The sequence below is a fragment of the Sturnira hondurensis genome, unplaced genomic scaffold (genome assembly GCF_014824575.4).
Source record: "Sturnira hondurensis isolate 20B ecotype Veracruz unplaced genomic scaffold, ASM1482457v3 Scaffold0022910, whole genome shotgun sequence".
Classification (NCBI taxonomy): domain Eukaryota; kingdom Metazoa; phylum Chordata; class Mammalia; order Chiroptera; family Phyllostomidae; genus Sturnira; species Sturnira hondurensis.
In genome coordinates, this window is record NW_028095541.1 from 8663239 (window position 1) to 8680105 (window position 16867).

Below are 16867 nucleotides of genomic sequence, written 5' to 3' on the forward strand. Positions count from 1 at the left end.
CTTGATTTTTATTAGCTCATTTTAACCCTCACATCCTATGAGGTAGTTTTTATTGCAGATGAGGTGACAGAGTTTAGAGGCTCTGTGACTTGCCCATGGTCCAACAGCTAGTGCATGGCAGGGCCAGTGATGAACCCAGACTGCCTGACTCTGGAGCCGCACTTGTAACCTCTATTGATGAGTGTAAGAGTCAATGAGGAGTGAAATGTATATAAAGTGCCTACCACAGAGCCTGGCACATGTTAGCCACTCAATGGATGGAATCTGTTATCAGCAATTTTTAGGGTAACTAGACAGAGGTGTTGGACTTAGGAAGTGCTGCACATAATTGGTTTTTCATGGCAGGTGGATGGGGCGGGACTTGCAAGGATACAGACTAAGGCAGTGCAAATGTAGATGGGGAAGGAAATGAATTCAAGAAACCAAAGTAAGCCTCCCCTCAAGGTACTATGTGAGCTCAGACAAGACACTAATTGACCAATGCAATTCTTTAAAAATGGATTTTCATAAAAACTAGTCACAAAGATTACTTGAAAAGATTTGCAGGAATTGTATGTATTAAAAGTTATACTACCCATATTAATTTCTTTGGGAAATTTTATATAGATAATGTTTATAGAAACTTGATTAATCGATGAGAAATGCATCTTCATAGTTGTTTCATGTTTATTTATACCTACACTGTTTTAGATAAACAGATCTTCTTACATTTAAAAAAAATTCTAAAATTTACTTTTGTATGTAACTGGACTTAGTCCACGTATATGAGACCAAAATTACAATAATTTTGATCTACAAACTTAGCACCCACAACTATGGCTCTAAATTGACATTAGAATTTGAAGAGCAAACTAATTAGAGCATAAATGATCACATGTGTAATGACTGACTGTTGTTTGGTACCTGAGAAGAGCGGGAGCGTGAGCTCGGGGTACATCCTGGCCAGCTGACACGACAGAAGGGCTAGTGACATGCTGTAAAGGGGCGGCAGTGGGCCGTGGGTTCCACAGAGAACACTGCCAGGTCTTTGTTCAGCTACTTTCTTTGAGTAAACAAAAAGCTTTGTTTCAAGGACCTATAAAGAGGTAGGAAAGTAAGAAAACAATACAATAAAACATTGGCTGTGTTAGGAGCATTTCTATTTAATAAGGATTCAAAGTAAACTAATAAATCTAATAGTGATTCAATATAGCAGCATTAAGTATAGTAGTATTCAGTGGAGGACACCAGTTAGTCCCTCTGTTTACAATGATAGGCAGAAATAAATAAATGAATATCAAGAAACAGCAACCCAGGGGGTAACCCATTTCTATTTTCTATGCCCACGAGTGGATGTTTCTGTGTCAGTGAGTGGTACGTGCCTGCATGAGCTGCATGGAGATCTCATAGGTCTCTCTGCTGGTGTCAGAGGCCTTAAAGAGAACAAGGTTTAGCAATGTCACTGTGTCGAAGGGATAGTTCCTAAGGGGGGAAAAAAAAGCACAGTTTATAAGGCTGTCGGCTAGTAATCTAGATAAATCAGTACCACTGGCCTCAGTCACACTTACTAGTGGCACCCCATGCCTAGTAAACCTCTGGGATTGTTCTGCCTCACTCTTTTGCTGCTTATTAGCAGATAAAGGAAAATAGCTCCATTTCTGTTTAAAAATGAATATTGTGACACCAGGAGAAACAAATACAAAGATGTATTTAATACATATAGATTTTAACGAAAAACAAATACAAGTAGAAAGGACTGTGCTTAGACAATAAGTTTAAATTTCTTAATAGCTCACTGACTTAATATTTCCATTCAATCTATCTACACTTACTAAGTACCAACCATATATTGGTACTTCACTACGAATACCTGTGAAGTACTTATGACACTACGGTAGTGAGGACAGTCCCTTCCCCTAAGGGCAGCTTCTAGTTTTCTTAGGGAAACAGAACTATACAGTCTAGGTAAGATGGCAGCTATGATGGCGGGCTGTGAACTTCCAGCGAGGGACACCCAAATCAGAGGTGGGTCGGGAAAGGCTTTTCCAAGGGACTGATGAGTAAACTGAGCCTCCAGCCCCAGGAGACATCAGCCAGGTCATGGAAGGGTGGTATGAGAGTGTTGTGGGCAGAGAGAGCATTTTGAAAGATTACAAGAATAAAACAGCAAGATACCTTGTGAAAAAGGAAAGAATCTCTGAGTGTAAACAATAAGCAGAAGAATAGAAAGTGCCCGGGCTAGGGGGTGGGTGCATGGGGATTATGACCAGCCTATGGACTTCATCCTGAAAGGCATAATAAAGATCCTACTGGATCTGCAGTGGGGGTGGGTGAGGAAAGGGCATTAGGTTTTGAACACCCACTCTCTCTGCTGATAGAGAATGGGGGTCAATATTGGAAGCTGTGACAATAATCCAGATGGGAACTCATGAAGGCTTGAATTAGGGCAGAGACAATGGAAACAAAAAAGGGGATAAAACTGAAAAACACTAAGAAAAAAAGTCGGCGGGATTTGGTAATTGCTAGTATGTGTGGGATTGGGGCTAGGGGAAAAGAGAGACACAGACAATAGAGTATGTGGCAATTAGTGGCATAATCAAGCGGCATATGGAGACCAAATCCATTTTTTTCCTTGCTGTGTGATACTATTTAAAGATTATGTCTTTTTTACTGTATGCATTTTCTTAGTCTATAGTAAAAACAAGGTCACAGATGGAAAACTCCTGGTGAGAAAAATTGTTAGTGCACAGTCTGTATCAGGAGACTGGTATTCATTTTGAGGCAACCTTCAGAAAGCAGAAGGTAGCTTGGAGCTGAAAAACATATTGTCTATCCTGTGGGATTCTTTATTGACTGTATATAATTACACTGTTTAGGAAGTTCTGTTCTGGAGCTTTCACCCTTGTAGAAAGGCACAGCCCTACTATGTGTACAGGCCATGTCACAGTAAGTTACAGTGGAAACTGCTTAGATACATGAAAAAGGATTTGTACTTTTATACACAATATTACTAAAATTTAATATTTTTATGGTACTAGTAATGCATGAATACATTTTTCTGTTGAAAGGAACACATGAAGTGGGAGGACCCACACTGAAGATGACTCACTTGCATGTCTGGTAATTTCTGGCATGTCGGTGCTGGTTGTTGGTAGGCATATAGAATAAAATGTGGATGTGCCCATCTCCCTCTCTCCCCCAACTGTTGTTTCTGATCCTACATGCAGCCACTGCCAACATTTTGGTGCATGTCCCAGCCCTTTTCTAAGTCTCTATATAAAGATGTGTATGTAAGTACCCCATCTTCAACACATAGGATTTGAAACACAAATGTGATTGTACTAACTACATGTAATGTTTAGAGATTAGGTTTTACAGCAAACAATAAAGCCCACCTCAGACTCCTTAATAGCTATGCAATATTCCACAGTGTGGACAGACTATAAGTAACTACTCTTGCAGTGGATGCAGTGGTAGCCACCTACATTCCCCTCAGGGCTGGGCATTCAATCCTCCCCCTGAAGTGTTGGAGTCTGATACTGCTGGCTGAACCCTTCTCTGGAATTGCCTTCTACCAGAGAGATGTACCCAAGCCAAGTCATGCCTATTCCTCAGCAGGAGCTGAGGGACTGGTTGGTTTTCATTTTTCTACCCAGTTCTACTTCCTTCACTTCCCCACAGATGTTGACCCAGTGGGCATTCACTAATGAATTCCTTGCATTCAAATCTTCATTTTAGAGGCTGTTTCCTGGGGAATATGACCCCTGCTAGTTTCATTTTTCACTATTATAATAATGAAAATGTGCAAGTATTTCTTCAGAAGAGATGCCTATACATCATGTAGGGTCAAACAAACAGCTTACTGCCTGACAATGATTAATGAGCTTTACCTGTATTCCTGTGCAAAATGAACCCAATAAAGGCCCATTGAGGAAAAGGGTCTTGGCCCTTCTCCTTTGTGAGATTGGCCACCTTTCCTCCCCAAGCAGATCATGTCTTGGTAGACTTATTCTCATCTGTGGTGGGGGGACTCTGTGGGTGGAGCCCCCCCACAATGATCCAGTTTATGTATGACTTTTTAGAAACCTATTCTTTTATAAGAGAAGGTACTTAGGTATTTTTCAGAAACAAACATGCAGAAAACAAAAAAAGCAGAAGCTAAAATACCAGAATTGCTTTGGAAAACAGAATTGAAAAATAAGTGCAAAAATTGTTCAAACAAATCAGAGCCTTGTCTAGGCTACATAGTCTGAGAATTTATGAGAAAAGAGAGCAGCTTTTGGCCACAGCTGACATTTCAAATGGTGAAAATGCCATGAGGCGAGAAATGACTGCAGTGTTGGCCACCATCTTGGCAGACAGGTCACAGCCATGGCACTGCCTGGCCCTCCAGCCTTCCTTCTGAATAGATGAGTATCATTAATGTAAATTGACACACAATATTTGCTTAAGAAACTCAAATAGTTTAGGACAATAGCTTAAAAATCTACTGTAAAAATAGGTTAGGGCCTATGTCCTAATATTTTTATGACTAAAAATATTACTGAAATTGAGATTATGTCACTAACTTCTCAAAGCATTTATTTGTGCTCCCTAAGGGAAAATACCTAGAATTATTCATAGGAATGCCATGTAATACTTTATGAGATGGCATGCAATGAAATCTGGCTATGAAGTTCAAAGCAAGTTCACTGGGAAAAGGGCAGCAAAGAAAGAAAAAATTTATTATTCTTATTTTTGTAAAAGGAGACTTGGTCTGAGTTATACATTCTAAATATGTTTTTTAGAATCAATGAATCATTGGAAATTTATTCTAAGTATGTAGAAATATCTGAAAATAAAAATATTTTGGAGAAAGATTTTTGTAAAACATGTTATTTTGGTAATATCCCATAGGTCTAAATAACCTTTCATAATGTTAACATTAAGAAATAAAATGATAGAAAAATCAGTTTATAGTCATCTGCTATGATTTTTATGGAGATTAAAATACATAGAATTCTGTAGCTAAGATTATGAAAAATGGAAGCTTTAGCATGAAATATTATCTATTATCTTCAAAAAAGAAAGATAAACATTTTATATAGTATAGTTACTTTACATTTATTAAAAGTAGATGTCTTCTAAAATTCTGTGTCTGTGAATTTAGAACATAATAGGTTAGAATTTAAAACTAATTCATTTTATCCCCTTCTTCTGGCAGTTCAAATGGCCATTTTAAATGCAACATTTAATTAAAAAGGAAAATCAATAGTCTGTGTGAGTCTTTCAAAAATAATGGGCATGGGGGATGGAAAACTGTACTTGAACAAGAATTAAATAAAAATAAAAAAAATAAACTTCAGCTGCCTTCTTTCAAGTTCTAAAATGTAAGCTCTTTTCTTGGAAAATCTTATGCAATTTGAAATCTTCAAGGGAATCTTCATTAACCCTTGTTTCATAGTTATAAAATTCTATAAAGTATAGTTTATAAAGAATGGTTTTGCTGGAGGACTACTTTATATAACAAGGGCAGGGGGATCAAAAGTGTGATCTGTAGAACCTGGGGTGCCACATTCCTTTCCTTTCTTCCATTCTGAAGTTTTTCACAAGGCGGAGTGAACCTTTTCAGACCGCTTTGTGGTATCAGTTTGCCCGAGGTGGCTGAGGGGCTTACTGTTCACGTCTGTCACAAGCATTTCTAGAAACTCCTTTTACATATCTTCTTGGTCATTTTCAAATTCAGCTCTAATGTTTCACTACAAATTTCCATGCAAATAAAGGAAGGGTGCTATAACAATAAACCACTCTCCTGTTGAATATGAAAAATCAATGTAGCTGTACACTTATTGGGAAGGATCTATCTGCTGGGGAATATATATAGGCCATTTTGGATTCCCATAGAATTTACTATGCACATGTCACTGCAGAAACAGTAGGCTCTCAGTTATTCATATCAAGAACAACTCTAATTGTATTTGCCACTGACCAGCAGCCCCCACTTACAAGAATCCGTACCTGCTTCCACATACAGTCGCTATGGCTTTGAAACAACCTGATGCAAGTTGGTAGGAACCTGTGTAGCATCGGTCAATCGCCCAATTGAAAAGATTTATTTGGTCAGGATTAAGTTCCAAGAGCAAGACGACAACTTCACGGCCAAGCTGATGGACCTGAATACATGGAAGAAAGCAATTATTCATGTTTAATAAAAGGCTATTCCAGGAAAAAACACCGAATTGAGCCTAGACAATATTAAATGGAGTAAAATAGAAGTGGAGACAGCATTCATCTTGATTTATTTTTGCTCACACTTCCCTCTTTATGAGGCAGCAACTGAAACTGAATATTGGAATGTATGAGCTGAACAGGACCTTGTGTAAACCTGTCACAGAGGATCCAATCACTCTGGGTCATTAACTTCGGAAAGATAGTGAAGGCTCTATGTTTCTTCTTTGTATTTAAAAGGTTTCTGAAAAATACATGTATTTGGCAAAAGTTTAAACATACAGAAGGAGATAGCCTTTATGTAAGCAGTCCTTTAAGAAAAAAATCAGAGGGAATATGTATAGGAGGCTTGATTACTATATATACTATGTAAAGCTTAGCTGGTGATCTTTTACAAAGAAATACAATTATCAAGAAACTCTCCTTAATCACAGACTTTCACGTAAAAATATTGGCACAGGAAAGAAAACAGGATATTTAATCGATTGCTGAAGCTACTGTCATATTTGTCAAAAACTGATACCTGGAGGCTACATTCCCCTCAGAAAACATTTCCTTGCCTGTGTCTGAAGTTGTCCAGTGTCTTTCCAGTTACAACCACACAGAGGAGGGAAATTTCTGGCTTTTTTTCCCCTACAGGGTGTTGGGAGTGAATTCTAATTGAATGGTCAACTATCATCAACCTAGTGCCTTAAGAGGTTAAGGTGAAAACTGGTAACACTGCCACACACACACACACACACACACAAACCCTAAAAAAACAATATTTTATTAAAAAGTTAGACTAGATTGTTTTTATGTTTTCAGGTCTAACATTGAAGTCATTGATCCATTTTGGATTTATTTCTGTGTGTGGCGTAAGAAGGTGGTCTAGTGTCACTTTTCTGCACGTATCTCTCCAATTTTCCCATCATTTACTGAACAAACTATCTTTAGTCCACTATGTGCTTGCTTCTTCTGTCAAATATTAATTGAGTATATAGGTGTGGGTTGATTTTTGGGCTCTCTATTCTTTTCCATTAATCTATGTGTCTGATTTTGTGCCAGTACCATTCTGTTTTGATTACTATGGCCTTATGGTACAGTTTGATAGTGAGTAGTGAGATTCTTTCAACTTTGTTCTTCTTTCTCAGGATTGCTGTTGCTATGCAGGGCCTTTTGTAGTTCCATACAAATTTTTGAAGTATTTGTTCTAGTTCTGTGAAATACATTATTGGAATCTTGATAGGAATTGCATTAAATCTATAGATTGCTTTGGGTAGTATGGACATTTTAATGATGTTAATTCTTCCTGTCCATGAACATGTTATGTGCTTCCACTTATTTGTATCTTTTTCAATTTCTTTCTTCAGTGTCTTATAATTTTCCAAGTACAGGTCTTTTACATCCTTGGTTAGGTTTATTCCTAGGTATTTTATTGTTTTTGAAGCAATTGTGAATGAAATTGTTTTCTTAATTTCCCTTTCTGTTAGTTTGTTATTGGCATATAAAAATGCAACTGATTTCTGGATATTAATTTTGTATCCTTCTACTTTGCTGAATACATTTATCAGTTCTAGTAGTTTCTTGGTGGAACCTTTGGGGTTCTCTATGTATAGTATCATGTCATTTGCAAATAAAGACAGTTTTCCTTCTTTCCAATTTGGATGCTTTTTATTTCTTCTTCTTGTCTTATTGTTTTGGCTAGGACTTCCAGCACTATGTTGAATAAGACAGGTGAAAGCGGACATCCTTGTTTTGTTTCTGATTTTACAGGGAACACATGTAGTTTTTGCCTGTTGAGCATGATGCTGGCTGTGGGTTTGTCATATATGGCCTTTATTATGTTTAGGTATGTTCCCTCTATTCCCAATTTGTTGAAAGTCTTTATCATAAATGGGTACTGGATTTTATCAAATGCTTTTTCTGCATCTATTGATATGATCATGTGGTTTTTATTGTCCATTTTGTTTATGTGGTGAATCATATTTATTGATTTGTGAATGTTGTACCAACCTTGCATTTGTAGAAACATAGGCAGCAAAATCTCAGACATTGCTTATAGCAATATTTTATTAATTATACCTCCCCAAGGAAAGGGAAACAAAAGAAAAAATAAACAAATGGGCCTACATCAAACTATAAAGTTTTTGCACAGCAAAGGAAATCATCAACAAAATAAAAAGACGCCCCCAGAATGGGAGGACATATTCACTGATACATATGAAAATGGGCTAATAACCCAAATTTATAAAGAACTTACAAAACTCACCCCCCCAAAAAAACCCCAACCAAACAAAGAAGTGGCTGTTTGGAGAACATACAGGTGGCCAATAGACACAAAAAAAGATGCTCAAGGTCACTAATCATCAGAGAGATGCAAATTAAAACCACAATAAGATATTACCTTACACCTGTTAGAATGGCTATCATCAATAAATTAGTAAACAACAAGTGCTGGAGAGGATGTGGAGAATGGGGAACCCTTTTGCACTATTGGTGGGGAATGCAGACTAGTGCAATCATTGTGAAAAGCAGTGTGGAGATACCTCAAAAAATTAAAAATGGATCTGCCTTTTGACCTAGCAATTCACTGTAATGTAATTTACAATCACCAAGATATGGAAGCAACCCAAGTGTCCATCAGTACAGGAGTATATAAAACAATGATGGGACATTTATACAATGGAATACTACTCAGCCATAAATAAGAATATTTTACCCTCTTTGATAGTATGGATGGATCTGGAGAACATTATGCTAAGTGAAATAAGCCAGTCAGAGAAAGACAAATACCATATGATTTCACTCATATGTGGAATCTAATGAACAAACTGGATGAACAAGGAAAACAAGGACAGACACAGAAATAAAAAGCAGGATGACAGCTAAGGGGGTGGGGATTTTAGGGTGTGGAGGGATTGAGGAAAAAGGACTCATGGACATGGACAATAGTGTGGTTGCTGGGGGTAGGGGAATATAAGGAGACTAGATGGTAATGGGAAAAATACAATAAAGATTAAATAAAAAAGTTAGACTTGAAAGAAAATTATGATTTTGTTTGTGCCTTAGAAGCTTGATATTGACATAAAATACATAGACAATATATGATTCACAAGTATATGATGAGATACCTTAACTAAACACAATAATTTGAACACCATTAAGTAAAAACTATGGATTACTAGCACCAGTAAATCCTGCCTGTGTATTTTCTTACTCACTGGCTCTCTCCACTCCTCAAAAGCAACCACATCCTGACTTCCACCACCATAGTTAGTTTGGGCTATTTTTGAAATCTATATATAAGTGGAAGTATATAGAATACAACTTTGTGCACTGCTTTTTTTCACTCAACCTCTGTTTGACCTACATTCATTTATTCCCATTGATACATAGTATCCTAATTTATAGTTACTCCCTAATTTAGAGACTGCTTGGTTGTGGGTATACTGTGTTCACCTTTAAGAGATAATACTATCTACCACTTTTCCAAAATGGTTATTCCAGTTTGCAATCTCTATATAGCATTGCATGAGAGTTACCAATTGTTCCTTTTCCCCATTGACATTTGGTAACTGTCAATGTTTTTTTTTTTGTTGTTGTTGTTCTGATTGGTGAATTTTAACCTTTATATTTTCTTATTAGTTTTTTTAGTTTTATTTTTCAATTAGAGTTTACATTCAATATTATTTTGTATTCATTTCAGATGTACAGCAAGTAGTGGTTAGACAATTACATAATTTACAAAGTAATCCCCCCAATATTGCAAGTACCCACCTGACACCATAGTTACTGTAGTATTATTGATTATTTTTCCTATATTATACTTTATATCCTGTAATTATTTCATAACTACCCAATTATACTTCTTAATACTTTCACCTTTTTCACTCATCCCCCCAAACCTCCTCATTAGTTTATTTTCTGCATCTATAAGTTTGTTTCTATCTTGTTTACTTTGTTCTTTAGGTTCCATATATAAGTAAAATCATATGGCATTTGTCTTTTTCTGCCTGATATTTCACTTAGCACAGTGACCTCTGGGTCCATCAGTGTTGTCACAAATTGTGAGTCCATTTTTTATGGCTGAGTAATATTCCATTGTATGTATGACCACAGTTATTTTTTATGCTCATGTCTACTGATGGACACTTGGATTGCTTCCAAATCTTGGCTATTGCAAATAATGCTGCAAAGAACATAGAGATGCATATGCAATTTTTTGCTATTGATTTTTAGACAGAAAATGAGGGGGGAGAGAGAGAAATTGACTTGCTGTTGCACTTATTTGTGCATTCATTGGTTGATTCTTGTGTATGCCTTGACTGTGGGCTGAACCCACAACCTTGGCATGTTGGGATGAATCTCTAACCAATGGAGCTACCCAACCAGGGCAAGTACTGCCAATTTCTTAAATTTTAGCCATTGTGCTAGGTAGCATCTCCTGTGGCTTTAGTTTGCATCTCTGTGATTAATGATGGGCTGGAGAATCTTTTCTTATGTTTACTGGCCTCTTATATAACCTCTTCTGTACATAGCTTGTTTTAGTCCTTTGCTCATTTTTCTAGATTCCTTTATCTTATTTATTTGTAGGGGTCCTTTATATATATTTAGATAAAAATTCTTATTTTTATGTGAAAACATCTTTATGCTATGCCAGTCTGTTCACGCTCTTTAATGGTGCCTTTTGCTGAGTGGAATTTATTAAATAGTTTTTCTTAATGATTAGTATTTTTTGCATCCTGTTTTTAAGATCTTTCCCTAAAACCAGGGATTAAGATATTTTCCTATCTTACTTTCTAAAAGCCTTAGTGTTTTATGTTTCACATTTAGATCTGCATTCCTCTTTTTTATTCCTGATATCTTATTTCTTCTTTCCTAATGTATAGTCAAGAATCTATTTTATAATGTTGACAGAAGTGGTGACAGGGGATTTCCTTGGTCATTTTAATCTCAGGGAACACTTTCAATATTCATTATTAAATATGATGTTTGCTACAGGTTCTTTTAAAAGATATATCAAACTGTAAAGTTAATTTTTATTCTTGGTTTTGTTAAGAGTTGCTCTCATGAATGAATATAGAATATTAATAAATGCTGTTTCAGCATCAATTGTGATGACCATATGACATTTCCTTCTTGAGACTCTGTTAATATAATTAACATACTATAAATTGATGGACATTAAAACAATCTTGTAGGTCTTGAATAATTCCAATTGGACATGATGCATCAACTTTTTTATATATCACTGAGTTTAGTTTTCTAATATTTTGTTTAAAGTTTTTCTCCAGGCTCATGAATAAAATTGTCTTTTAATTTTATTTCTAGTTAAATACTTTTCAGGTTTTAGTATCAAGGTTACGCTGGTCTCCTAGAAAACGTTGAGATATATTTCCTCTTGAGCTGTTTTCTCTTTAAGGATTTATATTAAGTCAATGCAATTAGTTTCTTAAATGTTGACTTCATCAATAAAGCCATCTGGTCCTAAAGATTTGTTTGTGGGAAAACTTTTAATTACAGTTTAAATTTCTTTATTACTTATCTAGCTATTCAAAGTTTCTTCTGTGCTGTGTTTTTTCTAGGAATTTGTCTTATTTATTCATTTTGAAAAATTTTATTTATTATTTTTAGAGAGAGGGGGAAAAAAAGGAGACAGAGAAGGAGAACAACGTCAACGTGAAAGAAACATCAATCAGTTACCTCCCATATACGCCCTGAATGGGGGCTGAACCTGCAACACAGACATGTGCCCTGACTTGGAAATCAAACCTTTCACTTTGTGGGACAACACCCATCCAACTAAGTCTCACTGGTCAGGGCAGAATTTGCCCATTTTATATAATTTTTCAAGTTAACTGGAACAAAGATTTCATATGTTTTCTTTTATTTTAAATATTTGTAGCATCTGTAGTGATGCCCCATTTCCTTTATGATGTTAGTGACATGTGCCTTCTCTCTTTCTTTCTTGAGCAGACTTGTCAGGGATTTATCAATTTTATTAGTCCTTTTACAAATTCAACTTTTGGTTTAAATATTCATTGAAATTAATTTTTCTTTCATGAGTTTCTGCTCTTATCTCTTTATTTCCTTCATTGTACTTTTTGTCATTTGATGTTATTGCTTTTTTAACTCCTTGAAATGGATGCTTAGGTAATTGGTTATCAGCCTTTTTTCATTCTAATATTTGCACTTAAGACTATATGTTTCAGTCTAAGCAAAACTTTATTTATAAGCCACAAGTTTGGCATGTAGTGCTTTCATTATTCTTCAGTTAAAATATTTTTTCAGTTTCTCTTCTTTATTCTTTGACTCACTGGTTATCCAGAACAGTGTGTCTTAATCATCTTTTTATTGTTGATTACTAGCTTAATTCCACTGTGATTAGAGAACAGTTTGTGTTACTTCAATCATTTGAACTTTTTTTGAGACTTGGACTTGTTTTACAGCCTGATTTATTGTCCACCTTGGTAAATGTTACTGTAATTTTTATCCTGATGCATTACAGTGAATTGTGAACAACACTTAAACCAACAGCATTCTGTGGCTGGTGTGGGAAGAAACTGTGCTGCAAACAATGCTCAGTAACCTAACTGAGGTAGAACACCCTAGGCATTAAACAACTGTATCTTTAGATAGAAGTTTTACTTACTCGTAAATCTTGACAAGCCAGAATGTTGTCAAGCCACTTATACAGGTAGCCATCTGGGGAAAGGCCCACGTTGTCAAACACAGGGCCACAGCACAACACTGCTGACATCGCCTGATAACAAAACACGAAACACTTGGGAATGGACCCTGGAATGGTCTCAGGGCATGCAACAATGGACTTTATGAAACATAATGACCAGACTTATAAATGGTAAGGGTCTTTTAAAGCAGTTATTACCACAAGATTTTTAAGAGTTCCTTAGTAGATTCAATAAAAAATACCAGATTCCAAATTCTGGTTCTTTTTAGAAGAGTTAACCCCATAAACTTAACTTCATAAACATGTAATTTTATGATTATAACAAATCTTTATGACTATGTCATGGTATTTAAAATGAACTTATCATCAGTGATGTCAAGTGAATTAATTCTTCTTAGAAAATAGAGCTTTTCAAATTTTGCTTTGATGACCAATATTTGATTATGTACTGAACTGACAAACCTGACAAATGTTTGACTAATGTACTAAATTGACAAATTATGAAAAACATGGAAATAATTGTAATTCTTAATCCAAGATAAAGAAAATGAAAAATGTAAAGTTTAGTTCCTATGAAGGGGGAGGAAGCAATGGAAGGTGAGAAGGTGAGATCTCAATTAACTCTGCAATTAGCACTCCTAGATGACTATCAGGGCCATGGTGCGAATTAGCTCCACTGAGTCAACCTGAAAGTCAGCAAGTTCTAGTGTATGTGGCCCAGCTGATATATAGTTAATTTTCTAAAGAAAGTTAGACTGTAAGGAATCATCCTTCTGAAATTTTTGAACAATCCTAGAAGTGTGGAAATTTGTTTCTGAGAGTCTTTTAAGATAAGAGACTAAAAAGGGAAATAGCAAATTTCGAACTTGAGAATATACGACTAGATCAGTCTGGAAAAAGTCTAGCCATTGTTAGTATAATGAGAATGGTTTGTGCAACATCAATGTAACCTGGCAGCCAAGGAGAGCAGACTGGAATGCACATGCATGAACAATGATGACTTCACTGTACTAATCAGTGGGAGTGGTAGATGCCATTGAGTGAGCATGAGGACTTGTGTGGCTCTTGAATTTAAAATGACTGAGCAAGTAGAGCAAGGAGTCTGCATCAAATTTTGCATTAAGCTTTATAAAACATTCTTCTGCAGAAGCTATTTCAGTGATTCAGAAGGCAGCAGCTATTGGCAATTGCTGATTGGCAACTCTATCATGACAACGTACTCACTCATGTACCACATCTTGTGCAGAGTATTTTTGTGAAACAACAAAGCACCCAGGTGACTCAGCCCCCCTACAACCCAGATTTGGCATCCTGTGACTTCTGGCTTTTCCCAAAACTAAAATCACCTTTGAAAGCAAGAGATTTCAGACCGTTGATGAGATTTAGGAAAATACGATGGGGGGGGCTGATGGTGATTGGCAGAACTGTGTGAGGTCCCCAGGTGCCTACTTTGAAGGGGACTGAGGTGTTATTGTCCTATATACATTGTTTCTTGTATATTCTTCAATAAATGTCTCTATTTTTCATATTACATGGCTGGAATGTTTCTGGACAGACATATATATAAAACCTTTCATATATATAAAACCTTATTATAACCTATGGGTTTTTTTTTTTTTTTTTAGATTGGAAGTTTATTGGCAAGGCAGCTACTTGAAGGGTTTATTCCTTAAGGAAAAACATATGGTTCTCATATAGAAGAAACACTGATAACAGTAGAAGCTTGGATAAATTCTGCATGTAGATTATAAGGCCAATTGGAATATTCACATATTTATACACAACTATCAATCTAAACTTATGTGTGTACCTTTCAGAAATTTTAAGTTTAGCTTGTGTATTTATGTGTATGTTTACTTAATTTTTTGCATGTGTGCTTAGATGATTATATCACATAATATCATATTCTTTATTTTAACATAATTTGAGGCATGGTTATTAGTTTAAGAAAAGAGGTCATGGATCTGACAAAAAATCATCATGAGGCAAAAGTGACCTACCTTTAAGGCACAATACTGGTATCTCGTGATCTGATGGTTCCTGTCACTGTACCTATCCAGAGGTGTGAACATAATGCTGAAGGGCCCTGCCCACTGGCTGAACAAGATGAAAAGATGATGCCTCAGGCTTTGCTGGGGGAAAAGAAATCTCCGATGGTGAACTAGAGAGAAAAACACAGAGTTGAGTCTATGAAACTAAAAAATATAGTGAATACAATTTATGTCACTATTATACATGAGTTTTAAGTTTTGGGAAAAGGATTACTTTCATTTCCTAACTTAAGTTCCCTTTAGGTAACAAAATATGTTTAAAAGTCAATCAGGATTTTCTAAGTGTGCACTCTTCCTTTCATGTTGCTGTCATAGTACCTTCTCTCAGAGCTGGAAGCAGAGGCAGAAGATGACTCACTGTTTTCTCATCAAAGTCTAGAGAAACTCCCCCTTCCAATCAGGTGCTTACATAGACAATGTTCTCATGACTGTTGCCAGTCATTAGGAAAAACTGTGAAGTACAATGTATAGATCACTTAAAACAAACATACTTTAACTGAAGAGGTCAACTGACATCTTACTTTTAAGTCATTCAATGAGGAATACTGGTTATACAACATCAAAGTTATGAAAAAGTAGAAATATTTCACTTGTAGTTTTTATAAATGTCAGAAGCTTTTAATGACAAGCACTAATTTTTACACCAAACTGACATGATTTTTTAATTTTCTGTGCTTGCATTAGGTTAAATTATTTCTTTTATAAGAATTATTTATTAATGAATTTATTAGGATGGCATTTATTAATAGAATTATATATGTTTCAGGGGTACAATTCAATAATACAACATCTCGTTTTTGTATTGTGTATTCACCACCACAAGTCAAGTCTCCTTCCATCACCATTTATGTCCCCTTTGTCCTCTCCTACCTCCCCACACTCACCTTTCCCTATGGTAATGTCTGTGTCTATGAGTTTTGTTTCTTTTTTTTTTTGCTTAATTTCTTCACCCAGCTCCAGTACCCCATTCTTCAAACAGATGTCAGTTTGTTCTTTGTATCTATGAGTCTGTTTCTATTTTGTTAGTTAGTTTATTTTGGTCATTAGATTTCACACGTAAGTGAAATTATATGGTATTTGTATTTTCTGACTGGCTTATTCCACTAATCATAATCCCCTCCATGTCCATCCATGCTGTCCCAAAAGCTCAGATTCCTTATTTTTAATGGCCAAGTAGTATTCCACTGAGTAAATGTATCACAGTTTTCTTACCCACACATCTATTGATAGGCCCTTGGGCTGTTTCCAAATCCTGGCTATTATAAATAATGCTTCAATGAACACAGGGGTGCATATATTCTTTCCAATTGGTGTTTCAGGTTTCCTCAAATATATTCCCAGAAGTAGAATTGCTGGGTAATAAGGCAGTTCCATTTTTCATTGTTTGAGGTAACTCCATACTGTTTCCCATGGTGGCTATACCAATCTGTATTCCCACCAACAGTGCACAAGGGTACCCTTTTCTCCATATCCTTGCCAACACTTGTTTGTTAATTTATTGATGTCATTCTGACAGGTGTGAGGTGATATCTCATTGGTGGTTTTAATCTGCATTTCTCTGATGATTAGTTACATTGATGTTGAGTATCTTTTCATATGTCTATTGGCCATCTGTAAGTCTCTCTCTCTTTTTTAAATGATTTTTATTTATTTATTTTTAGAGGGGAAGGGAAGGAGAGAGGGAGAGAAATATCAATGTATGGTTGCCTCTTGGTGTGTCCCTTGCTGGGAACTGGCCTGCAACCCAGGCATGTGCCCCAACTGGGAATTGAACCATGGTTGTTTGATTCCCAGGCCCGCACTAAATCCACTGAGCTACACCAGCCACAGCTGTATGTCTCTTTAGAGAAGTGTCTATTCAGGTCCTTTGCCCATTTTTAATTGCATTGTTTGTTGTTTGTGTGTTGAGTTTTATAAGTTCTTTATAAATTTTGGATATTAACCCCTAAAAGTTGTA

The 16867-nt window shown here is 36.0% G+C and overlaps 1 protein-coding gene across 4 annotated transcripts in view; it reads right to left on the reverse strand.

The window, feature by feature from the left end:
• FRY (FRY microtubule binding protein) overlaps positions 1 to 16867 on the reverse strand; it is a 449099-nt gene that overhangs the window by 154322 nt on the left and 277910 nt on the right. For all 4 annotated transcript variants that reach the window (XM_037037290.1, XM_037037291.1, XM_037037293.1 and 1 more), the window contains exons 27-31: positions 14860 to 15020; positions 12821 to 12931; positions 5977 to 6131; positions 1362 to 1461; positions 904 to 1075 (exon numbers count right to left, since the gene is read on the reverse strand). In XM_037037290.1, the coding sequence (XP_036893185.1) occupies positions 904 to 1075; positions 1362 to 1461; positions 5977 to 6131; positions 12821 to 12931; positions 14860 to 15020 (699 nt within the window). The remainder of the gene's footprint in view (positions 1 to 903; positions 1076 to 1361; positions 1462 to 5976; positions 6132 to 12820; positions 12932 to 14859; positions 15021 to 16867) is intronic.